The 12,978-nt window shown below is 43.6% G+C and overlaps 1 protein-coding gene across 3 annotated transcripts in view; it reads right to left on the reverse strand.

Moving 5' to 3' along the window:
* The window catches only part of LOC122556165 (uncharacterized), a 121,318-nt gene that overhangs the window by 75,115 nt on the left and 33,225 nt on the right, over window positions 1-12,978 (reverse strand). For all 3 annotated transcript variants that reach the window (XM_087993329.1, XM_043702678.2, XM_043702679.2), the window contains exon 9: window positions 9,156-9,318. In XM_087993329.1, coding sequence (XP_087849455.1) covers window positions 9,156-9,318 — 163 coding nt within the window. The remainder of the gene's footprint in view (window positions 1-9,155; window positions 9,319-12,978) is intronic.

Genomic DNA, 12,978 nt, shown 5'->3' on the forward strand with positions numbered 1-12,978 from the left:
ACAGATTACTACCTCAATGGAATAAATTTAGGTAAAGGAGCAGTACAAAGAGATCTGGGTGTTCTTGTACACCAGTCAATGAAGATAAGCATGCAGGTACAGCAGGTAGTGAAGAAGGCTAATAGCATGCCGGCCTTCATAATAAGAAGGATTGAGTGTAGAAGCAAAGAGGTTCTTCTGCAGCTGTACAGGGCCCTGGTGAGACCACACCTGGAGTACTGTGTGCAGTTCTGGTCTCCAAATTTGAGGAAAGACATTCTGGCTATTGAGGGAGTGCAGCGTAGGTTCACTATTTCAATTCCTTACGCTGAAAGACTGGAGCGACTGGGCTTGTATACCCTTGAGTTTAGAAGACTGAGAGGGGATCTGATTGAGACATATAAGATTATTAATGGATTGGACACTCTGGAGGCAGGAAACATGTTTCCGCTGATGGGTGAGTGCCGAACCAGAGGACACAGCTTAAAAATACGGGGTAGACCATTTAGGACAGAGATGAGGAGAAACTTCTTCACCCAGAGAGTGGTGGCTGTGTGGAATGCTCTGCCCCAGAGGGCAGTGGAGGCCCACTCTCTGGATTTATTTAAGAAAGAGTTGGATAGAGCTCTCAAGGATAGTGGAATCAAGGGTTATGGAGATAAGGCAGGAACAGGATACTGATTAAGGATGATCAGCCATGATCATATTGAATGGTGGTGCAGGCTCGAAGGGCACCTCCTGCACCTATTGTCTATTGTCTATATTACACTCTCTTCCTCCAATAAGACCTGGGTGTCATGGTGGAACAGTCACTGAAGGTTGGCACGCAGGTGCAGCAGGTGGGGAGAAGAACTAAAGGCATGCTGGCCTTCATACAGAGAGAATTTGAGTATCAAAGTAGGGATTGTGGTGCTGGAAAAGCAGAGCAGGTCAGGCAACATCCAAGGAGCAGGAGAATCTACATTTCGGGCATAAGCCCTTCATCAGGAAACATCGATTCTCCTGCTCCTCGGATGCTGCCTGACCTGCTGTGCTTTTCCAGCATCATACTCTCGACTATGATCTCCAGCATCTGCAGTCCTCACTTTCTCCTATCAGAGTAGGGATGTCTTGCTGCAGTTATACAGGGCCTTGGTGAGGCCACACCTTGAGTACTGTGTGCAGTTTTGGTCTCCTAGTCTGAGGAAGGACATTCTCATTACTGAGAGAGTCCAGCAAAGGTTCACCAAACTGATTCCTGGGATGGCAGGACTGACATGTGAGGAAAGACTGGATCAACTGGGCTTGTACTCACTGGAATTTAGAAGAATGAGGGTGGATCTCATAGAAACTATAAACTCCTGATGGGACTGGACAGGCTAGATGTGGGAGGAATGTACCCAATGTTGGGGAAGTCCGGAACGAGGGGTCACAGTCTAAGAAAAAAGGGTAAACCATTCATGCCTGAGATGAGGAAGAATTCCTTCACTCAGAGTTGCGAACCTGTGGAATTCTCTCCCACAGGAAGCTGTTGGGGCAGTTTCTTAGATATGTTCAAGGGGGAGCTAGACATGGCCCTTGTGGCTAAAGGGATCAAGGGAGGAGGATGGGAATGGGATACTGAGATTGCGTGATCAGCTATGATCGTATTGAATGGTGGTGCAGGCTCGAAGGGCCGAATGGCCTACTCCTGCAGCTATTCTCTCTATTTATATTTTCAAAATCTATTCCCATTCTGAAATCCATACAGGCTCTTTATCCAAGTGGTGCCGTGTGAGAATTAACCCTGGCAGTAATGAAACACAATCCTGTTAGCAGTAACAACATTAATTGGCGCTGTTTAGTCTAGTGAGAGATGGATCTCCTCTTTTGAGGGGAAGCTGGATAAGTGGGTTAAGTTGAGGGAGATACAGAGACACAGGATAATAGAAAAGCAGGTTTAGAGGCTTCGAGAAATAAGCCATCACAGACAGAATGGAGTGACTGATCAGTTTGCAGTTTTAATAGAAGCAGGAGTAGGCCATTTGGCCTGTTGAGCCTGTCCTGTCATTCATTAAGATCATGGCTGATCTATCCATCATCTCAGCTCCTCCTATCTGCATTATCCCCATAACTTTTAATTCCCCTCCCATGCAAAAGTCTGTCCAACCGTATATTGAAAATATTTAATGAAGCTGCCTCTACTGCCTCCTTGGGCAGAGAATTCCATTGATTAGCTACTCACTCGGAAAAGCAGTTCCTCCTCATAGAATCACTGAATCCCTACAGTGTGGAAACAGGTCCTTCCGCCCAACAAGTCCATACTGACACTCCGAAGAGTAACCTACCCAGAGCCATTCCCCCTACACCCTGACTAATGCACCTAACCTACACATCCCTGAACACTGTGGGCAATTTAGCATGGCCAATCCACATAACCTGCATATCTTTGGACATTGGGAGGAAACCGGAGCACCCGGAGGAAACCCACGCAGACACGGGGAGAATGTGCAAGCTCCACACAGACAGTTGCCAGAGGCTGGAATCCTACAACAGATATTTATTACAATAAATGATGATGTACAACCATCACATTCCTCAGCCTCATAAGTGTCTGAGCTAACATTATGTTCGTAGCTAACAACAGCGGTGCATGCTTCCAACTGGGTATCATGCTTCAAGCGCTCCAAGGTAAGATGGGATGCAAAATCCTTATACCCTCAGGTGAAATGCTATGATGCTGTGAGCACACTGACATACTGACCATGAACCATAACACGGCAATCACCACTACCCTCTCAAGGGCAGTTAAAAATAAGCACTAAATACCTGCCTGACCAGCAAGGCTCACATCTCATGAATGACAAACAAAATAGGCAGACATACACTAAATAGAAGATCAAAGTAAAATTCTGCAAATGCTGGAAAGACAAAATACCAGAGAAACTGAGCAGGTTTGGGAGCATGTGCGGAGAGAGAAACAGTTGTCTCTGTCCTACATCTAATGCTCTCAATCTTGAGGCTACGTCCCCTAATCCTAATCTCACTCATGAATGGAAACAACTTGCCTGCCTCTATCTTATCTATCCCTTTCATAATTTTATGTTTTTATATGATCCCCTCTCATTCTTCTAAGTTCTAGTGAGGACAGTCCCAGGCAGCTCAATCACTGTTCACAGGGTGACCCCCTCATCTCTGGAAGTAATCTGGTGAACCTCCTCTGCACTGCCTCCAAAGCCAGTATATCCTTCCTCAAGTGAGGAGATCAGAACCGCACACAATACTCCAGGTGCAGCCTCAGCAACACCTTGTACACTTGCAGCAGAACCTGATGATGAACTATAGGTGCATGATTGAAAACCATTTCCCAGCCAACCAAACATTGATAAGGGAATTAACCCTCCCTTGCTCGAAATAACCCTGGTATTCTGCCAATTCCTGCTCAGAAACTGCAGCTTTACTGCAAAGATTCAGAAGAATTATTTCGAAACAGGAGTAATTCATGAGCAACTATTAGATAACACTTAGGTGCAGCGCAGGAAGGAAAATTAGATAACAAAGTTTATCACTTTAGGGTCCCAGGAATGAAAAGAAAACTAAAAATGAAACAAGCAAAATGCAAAACTGCAATGATATATCATTTCTGATGACCAGTGGATTTTCAAAGCATCTTACTGTCAAGAAGTCATCTTTAAAATGAAGGAAAGTGACTAAGTGAAGGAAATATGACAGCCAATTTGCTCACACAAGCTCCACAAACTGTGATGTGATATTGAACAGATAATCTGTTTTGCTGATGCTGCTTGAGGGATAATTATCACAGAATCCTGACAACATGGGTAAAGGCAATTTGGACCATTGAGTCTACACCAGCTCTATGAAGATCATCCCACCCAAACCTTGGACCCCTGCATTCCCCATAGCTAATCCATTTAGCCTGCAGAGCCTTGAATACTGTGGAGTAACTTAGCACAGCCAACCCACCCTAACCTTCACATCTTTGGACTCTGGGAGGAAATCCACGCAGACACGGGGAGAATGTGCAAACTCTGCACAGACAGCAGCCTGAGGCTAGAATCGAACCTGGGTCCCTGGTGCTGTAAGACAGCAGTGCTAACCACTGACCCACCATGCCACCTAAATATATTACAAGCCAGAGCTTCAATGTTAGCTTCCCAGTCATGATATCAGGCCATTCAATCAGTCTGCTCTTCACATACTTGGTCAAAGTTAAAAATCATACAACACCAGGTTACAGTCCAACAGGTTTATTTGGAAGTACAAGCTTTCAGAGTGCAGCTCCTTCATCAGTTAGCTAGTGGGAGAGGATCATAGACTTAACAGCAATCTAGGTTTATTCAACATATCATATCAGTTGCATGACACTGTGATCTTTTACTATAAATTCTGTGTCCTATGATCCTGCCCCACTAGCTACCTGACGAACAAGCAGCGCTCAGAAAACTAGAAGAATATAAAACATAGAACATTACAGCGCAGTACAGGCCCTTTGGCCCTTGATGTTGTGCCGACCTGTGGGACCAATCTGAAGCCCATCTAACCTACACTATTCCATTTTCATCCATATGTTTATCCAATGACCATTTAAATGCCCTTAAAGTTGGCGAGTCTACCACTGTTGCAGGCAGTGCGTTCCACACCCCTACTACTCTCTGACATCTGTCCTATATCTATCACCTGTCAATTTAAAGCAACGTCCCCTCGTACTAGACATCACCATCTAAGGAAAAAGGCTCTCACTGTCCACCGTATCTTATCCTCTAATTATCTTATATGTCTTAATTAAGTTACATCTCAACCTTCTTCTCTCTACAGAAAACAGCCTCAAGTCCCTCAGCCTTTCCTCATAAGACCTTCCCTCCATACCAGGCACCATCCTAGATAAATGGTGGATCAGTGGTTAGCACTACTGCCTCACAGCACCAGGGTCCCAGGCTCGAGTCCAGCCTTGGATGACTGTCTGCGTGGGTTTCCTCAGGGTGCTCCGGTTTCCTCCCACAATCCAAAGATGTGCGGATTAGGTGAATTGGCCATGCTAAATTATCCATAGTGTTAGGTTCGGTGTGGACCTGTTGGGCCGAACAGCCTGTTTTCACACTGTAGGTAATTTTAAAAAAATCTCCTCTGAACCCTTTCCAAAGCTTCAACATCCTTCCTATAACGCGGTGACCAGAACTGTAAGCAATACTCCAAGTGCGGCCGCACCAGAGTTTTGTACAGCTGCAGCATGACCTTGTGGCTCCTAAACTCAATCCTTCTACTAATAAAAGCTAACTCACCATATGCCTTCTTACAACCCTATCAACCTGGTGGCAACTTTCAGGGATCTATGTACATGGACACCGAGATCTCTCTGCTCATCTACTCTGCCAAGAATTGTATCATTAGCCCATTATTCTCTATTCCTGTTGCTCCTTCCAAAGTGAATCACCTCACACTTTTCCGCAATAAACTCCATTTGCCATTTCTTAGCCCAACTCTGCAGCTTATCTATGTCCCTCTGTAACCTGCAACATCCTTTGGCACTACCCCCAACTCCACTGACCTTAGTTAAAAATCACACAATACCAGGTTACAGTCCAACAGGTTTATTTGGAAGCACTAGCTTTCAGAGCGCTGCTCCTTCATCAGGTGATTGTGGAGAATCACCTGATCCACAATCACCTGATGAAGGAGCAGTGCTCCGAAAGCTAGTGCTTCCAAATAAACCTATTGGACTATAACCTGGTGTTGTGTGATTTTTAACTTTGTACACCCCAGTCCAACACCAGCATCTCCAAATCATGACTGACCTTAGTGTCATCCTTAAATGTACTAACCCATCCTTCTATAACCTCATCCAGGTCATTTATAAAAATTACAAACAGCAGTGGACCCAAAACAGATCCTTGTGGTACACCACTAGTAAATTAACTCCAGGAAGAACATTTCCCATCAACCACTACCCTCTGTCTTCTTTCAGCTAGCCACTTTCTGATCCAAACCATGAAGTCACCCTCAATCCCATGCCTCCATATTTTGTGCAATAGCCTACCGTGGGGAACCTTATTGAATACCTCACTGAAAGCCATATGTACCGCATCAACTGCTTTACCCTCATCCACCTGTTTGGTCACCTTCTCAAAGAATTCAATACTGTTTGTGAGGCACAGCCTACCCTTCATAAAACCATGTTGACCATCCCTGGTCAACTTATTCCTTTCTGGATGATTATAAATCCTATCTCATATAACCTTTCCAACACTTTACCAACCAAAGTAGTAATTCCAAATAAACCTGTTGGACTATAACCTGGTATTGTGTGATTTTTAAGTTTGTCCACCCCAGTCCAACACCGGTACCTCCATATCATGACTACTTTGTATATGCTTCCCTTGGTTTAGATTGAGAGTGAGCAGGCCCTTGTGGCACAGTGGTAGTGTCACTGCCTCTGCACCAGGAAGTCTGAACAACAAATCTGAATAGGTCAATTTGAAAATATCTAAAGGACATTGGCTCCTGTTTAGGGACTCCTGCAGCACAGTAGTAGTGACCCTACATCTGGGTCAGGAGGCCTGGACTAGGGCGGCACGGTGGCTCAGTGGTTAGCACTGCTGCCTCTCAGCACCACAGTCCCAGGTTCGATTCCAGCCTTGAGTGACTGTCTGTGTGGAGTTTGCACATTCTCCCCATGTCTGCGTGGGTTTCCTCCGGGAGCTCCGGTTTCCTCCCACAGTCCAAAGATGTGCAGGTTAAGTGAATTGGCTGTGCTAAATTACTGTCTAGATAGAGTGGTGCTTGAAAAGCACAGCAGTTCAGGCAGCATCCAAGGAGCAATAAAATCAACGTTTTGGGCAAAAGCCCTTCATGAGGAATATAGGCAGAGAGCCTGAAGGATGGAGAGATAAGCTACAGGAGGGTGGGGGTGGGGAGAAAGTAGCATAGAGTACAATAGGTGAGTGGGGGAGGGGATGAAGGTGATAGGTCGGGGGGGGGAGGGGGGAGTGGATAGGTGGAAAGGAAGGTAGGACAGGTCATGGGGACAGTGCTGAGCTGGAAGTTTAGAACTGGGGTGAGGTGGGGGAAGGGGAAATGAGGAAACTGTTGAAGTCCACATTGATGCCCTGGGGTTGAAGTGTTCCGAGGCGAAAGATGAGGTGTTCTTCCTCCAGTCATCTGGTGGTGAGGGAGCAGTGGTGAAGGAGGCTCAGGACCTCCATGTCCTCGGCAGAGTGGGAAGGGGAGTTGAAATGTTGGGCCACAGGGTGGTGTGGTTGAATGGTGCGGGTGTCCCGGAGATGTTCCCTAAAGCGCTCTGCTAGGAGGCATCCAGTCTCCCCAATGTAGAGGAGACCGCATCGGGAGCAACGGATACAATAAATGCTAAATTGCCCTTAGTGTTACGAAATGGGTCTGGGTGAGTTACTCTTCAGCGGGTCGGTGTGGACTGGTTGGGCCGAAGGGCCTGTTTCCATGCTGTAGGGAACCTAATCTAATCTAGTCCCACCTCCTCTGAAGTGTGTCATAACACATCTGAACAGGTTAGATTAAATATTTCTCGAAGAATGAGAAGAAAATACAGGGCATGGATTTAGGAGAATCTTAGGGCACAAGTAATGGATTTATATCAAACTGCTATTTCTTCCAGTACTAGTTTGAGCTAAAACGGGAGGTCTTCAATTAAAAAAAAAATCCACAAGGATTTCAGAAGAAACTGTGTGTCCAGAACTCATTATCAGATGGTTCAACTGAGCTGACTATTACAGATGCATTGAAGAGGAAGCTAGATAAACACATGGACAATCTTTAAAATGCCACAAACAGGTGTAGAAGCCAATAAAGGTGGCTAATGGAATGCTGGATTATATATCTAAAAGACTGGAGTACAAGGATGCAGAAGTTATGCTGCAGTTATACAAAAGGCGAAAGTAAGTACTGCAAATGCTGGAGATTAGAGTCAAGATTAGAGTGGTGCTGGAAAAGCACAGCAGGTCACGCAGCATCCGAGGAGCAGGAGAATCAACGTTTCGGGCAAAAATGAGGATTCCTGATGAAGGACCTTTGCCCGAAGCATTGATTTTCTTGCTCCACGGATGCTGTCTGACCTGCTCTGCTTTTCCAGCACCACTCTAATCTTAACAGTTATACACAACCCTGGTTAGACCCCACTTGGAATACTGTGAGCAGATCTGGGCACCATACCTTAGGAAGGATATACTGACCCTGGAGGAAATAGATTTACAAGAATAATACGTGGACTTCAGGGGTTAAGTTATAAAGAGTGATTATACAAATTAGTCCTGTTTTCTCTAGAATTTAGAAGGTTAACGGGGTTCTGATCTAAGTCTTAAGATATTAACAGGGAAAGACAGGGTCGATAAAGCTAAACTATTTCCACTGTTTGGGGAATTCTAGAACTAAGAAGCATAGTCTGAGAATTAAGGTAGACCATTCAGAAGAGATGTTAGGAAGCATTTCCACACACAAAGGGTGGGAGAGGTTTGGAACTCTCCTCCACAAGAGGCAGGTAAATGCTGGATCAATGGTTAATTTTAAATTTGAGATAAATAAGGTTTTGTTAAACAAAGGAGTTTAGTGATATGGGCGAAAGGCAGGTTTATAGAGTTAGGCCACAGTTCATGATCTCATTGAATGATAGAACAGGTCCAAGGGCTTGAATGGCCTACTCCCTGTTCCTGTGGAACAGAATGAGAGATAGACTGTGTGGAGATTAAACACCAGCACTGACCAGTTGGGTCGGATTGCCAGCTTCTTTGCTATAAACTCTCAGGATCTAATACTTAAGCATCATCACTAACAGCCAGTGATGTGCTCTGGGAGTCCTTAGGCCTCACTGTTAAAGGATAGATTATTTATGTCCATGAGCCACAATAATGCTTGAATGTGCTCCCTGTATGTCATCTACGCAGTACTCTACAAATAGTGAATAGCCTCTGGCTATTGCAGTGTACAGGTTGTTCTGCTATAACATGTATTTTGTTAATGCGAGTTCGCTGTAATGGGATTGACGAATTGAGGCCACTGCTCTAAAGCGCAAACTTTTAAAGCGTGATAACGCAACTCTGGCCCTCTTAGTGTAAATGGTGCTGCTATTACGCGATTTTCTTATAACATGGGATGCACGAGAGTGGAAACTACCGTGTTCGAGCAGGGCTGACTGTGCTGAGTGGTTACTGCTTGTTTGTTGATTTGCTTACCTGTAAGGCAAAGCCGCAGCCTTCTGGCACGAGCCCAGTGCCAAAGTTGGCAGAGTTGCTATTGATGAAAGAGCAGGCACTTCCCTCTGCATCCACAGCTGTAAAGTAAACAGTGTCACCACCAGCTCCAGATGGGTTGCCATGGATAGACTTACTGTTTGCCCTAACAAAGCACAGAAGGGAAGGGGGGAAAGCAAAGGATGAAAAAAAACAAAGTCACATATCAGCAGCTCTGAAGTGAAAATATATCATCGTTTTTTCAAATAAATTAAAAGCTATGATGAGCAAACTGAAAATAAGAACACATACAGTAACTTGGAATTAAACATAACCTAAGAACAAGGTGATTGACGTAAAAAGCAACTGATTTAAATCGTCTAGCAAATCCAAAGTGTAATATTCTGTGCAAATACAAATGGGTCAATACATAATTACCACTACACACCTCTTCAATGGCTTCATTATTGGTACAGCTAAGAATATTAAACCGTCCAAATAATTTAAATGCATGTACCTTTAACTGAGGTAAGCAATTAGCATTCAGCAGTCACTCTACAAAATACTGAACTGCACATGAATTTGGCTGCAAATAAAGTTATTGTGTTAAATTATGACTTAATTTTGACCCAAAATAAATGACTTGTCCTTTGAATGGGACAGAACTGTGCGAGTTGCAAGAGCAGACGGATTTGGAGGTTCAGCTATACCTTCATGTTCAGTGATCTCTGCAGGAGCTTCATTTGACTGTCTTTGCTCGCCATCCCTGACTCCCTTATTTAACAAATATCTCTCAATGGCAGTCTTGAAACTTTCTATTACAGGCCATTCTGCTATAACGCGCGTTTTGTCAATCCGAATTTGGTATAATGCGATTGACGAATTGGGGAATCTATTTCTAAAGCGTGAACTTTTAAAACGTGTGTTGGCTGCAATGCGATTATATCGTCAACACTTTAAGCATTGTTTCTAAAGCGCAATTTTTCTATACTGCAAAATTGCACAAAAACACACTGCATTATAGAAGAATTTACTTGTGTATGAATGAGGAGCATGAAGAGGCCACTCAGCCCCAAGTCTGACTGACCCAATTACTCCATCTAATTTTTCTAGTCAATATGTGGATTAAAATCCCCAATGATTCCAACTGTAGCTTTCTGACAAACTCCTGGTCTTTCTTCCTTTATGCTCCATCCTACCATGTGGTTACTGCTAGGAATGTGTACATTCTTGATTTTATCATTACTCATCTCTCTTCAGACTGCTCCTACCTCCCAGTTTTCTAAAGTTAGGTTATCCCTCTCTATTGTGCTAATGTCATAATTAATCATTAGCACCAGGCCTTCCTCTTTTTCTACCTTCCTATCCTTCACATCCAGATTACTGAGAGCAGTTTTGGTCTCCTTTCCTGAGGAAGGATGCTCTTGCTCTTGAGCAAGTGCAGAGAAGGTTGCCCAGGCGGATTCCGGGGATGGTGGGACTGACGTATGAGGAGGGATTGACTGGGTTAGGATTGTTTTCACTGGAGCTCAGACCAATGGGGAGGATCTCATTGAGACTACAGGACTAGACAGGGTAGATGCAGGGAGGATGTTCCAGGTGGTGGGTGTGTCCTTAAGTGGAGCTACTATTTCCTCAGCTACCCTCCCCATATACACTTAAAATGCCTTGGGACTTTCCTTAATCCTACTTGCCAATGACATTTCAAAATCCCCTTTAGACGTCCTATTCCCTGGTTAAGTCGTTTTCTGCTTGTTTTATATTTTTAAGGGCCGTGTCTGATTTCAGTTTTGTAAACAAAGCCCTTTTCCTTTTTGACTAAACATTCAATGTCTCTTGTCATCCAGGATTCCTGAACCTTGCCATCCTTACCTTTCACAGGAACATGTTGGTCCTGGACTCTGACCCACTGGCCTTTAAATGATCCCCACATGTCAGATGTGCATCTACCCTTAGTTGTCCCCAATCAAATTTCACCACTTCCTAATACTGTTGTAATTAGCCTTCCCTCAATTTAGCACTATCCCACAAGGACCAGTCTCATTCATAACTGTCTTAAAACCTATGGAATCACTGTTCCAAAAATGCTCCCCCACTGAAAGTTTAAGAACCCAACCAGGTCCATTCCCCAATACAATGTCTAGTACAGCCCTTTCCCAAGTTGGACAATCGACATATTGTTTCAAGAATCCCTCCTGATGCACCTGACAATTTCTGTCCGACCTCCGACCCCAGGAGTAAGGAAGTTTCAATCAATATTGGGAGGGTTATAATCACCGATGTACCCTGTTGTTTTTACATCAATCCATGATCTGCCTACATATCCATTCATCTCTTTCCCACTAGCTACTGGGAGGTTTAATAATTTAATTTCTCATAAAACTACCCAACTGGTTTCTATATCGAAAATCCATAATTATGTAATAAGACCATCGTGAATCCCAACTCACAATTAGATCATTGATTAACACCTCAAATTCACAATCCTGACCATCCCAATGACTTATTGATTCTTTCAGAATAATATTAAATTGATGACTCTATTGTTTCCTGTTTCTCCCTCCCTTTCAACTTATGTAATAGACTAGCATTCGCAATTTACAATTCAAGGGCATCAAATTTCTCACAGGCCAGAATATATACAGCCCAGCTCCTAGTCAGCCATCGTAATGGTTGCTACATCATACGATTCATGCTGAGACAATAAAGTAGTATCTTAACTGGGTGGGTCTTCAAAAGTAGCTATTCCTGCTTCTATCTTGCATATTAGTTACGACTAATATTTATTGTCTGATGGCTACAAAGTATCTGAAAATTACAAACTGACCAAAGGGTTTCATTAATCTGAGTTGTGAAGGGTAGGTTGTATCTGACTAATCTTATCACGTTTTTGAAAGGGTGACAAACAACTGGGCAAGCAAGTTCCTATGTAAGTGTGGATTTATCTAGATGGGTTTTTTTTAACCAAGAGATTTTTAGATTTTCACTATCATGTATGTTTTACGATAAGGATACAATAAAATACAGTGAAAAGCTTCCATTCAGTTCAAGAGGCACGGATCGTAAAAACTGAGACGTAACGACTGATACTAAACTTTTGCAAGATTTAGCACATGATAGCAAGGACAATCAGGCAACATTGTAAATGCAAAACAGAAACTGCTGCAGAAACTCAGTAGGCCTGGCAGCCTTTGGGGAAACAGAGAGCAGGGAAATCGAAGTTTTGGGCAAAAGTCCTTCATCATTTCTGATGAAAGGCTTTTGCTCGAAACGTCAATTTTCCTGCTCCTCGGATGTTGTCTGACCTGCTGTGCTTTTCCAGCACCACTCTAATCTGGACTCTAATCCCCAGCATCTGCAGTACCACCTCCGCCTCTGTGGAGAGAAAGCTGAGTCAACGTTCAGTGACCTTTCTTAGAACTGGAAGATACAAAGAAAGGCCTAGATAAAAATGTTTTTTTATTAGAACCATGATGCGGTGGAGTGGTTGTTTCAAGTGTTTAAAATATAAAAAGTCCATTGATAAGCAACTGAAAACCGACAACAAGCAAATATATAGTAGGTATACTTTGCATCTAGTTCCAAAGAAGAGTCATATTAGACTCAAAACATTCACTTGATTTCTCTCTCCACAGAGAAACGTACTGGGGTTTTTCAACATTTTCTGTTTTTTTGTTTCAGATCTCTAGCATCCGCAGTATTTTCCTTTTATTTTACCACATAGGTTGAGCAGAATAGAGCTAAAGGTTTGTCCTTGGAGAGAGCTGGTGTTAGAGAGATTCTGAATTATATTTGCGGGGAGTGTTTTCAGTCCTCAGTCAAATAC

Source organism: Chiloscyllium plagiosum, unplaced genomic scaffold (assembly GCF_037043375.1).
Source record: "Chiloscyllium plagiosum isolate Xiang-an unplaced genomic scaffold, Cpla_swu_hap1 HiC_scaffold_13, whole genome shotgun sequence".
Classification (NCBI taxonomy): domain Eukaryota; kingdom Metazoa; phylum Chordata; class Chondrichthyes; order Orectolobiformes; family Hemiscylliidae; genus Chiloscyllium; species Chiloscyllium plagiosum.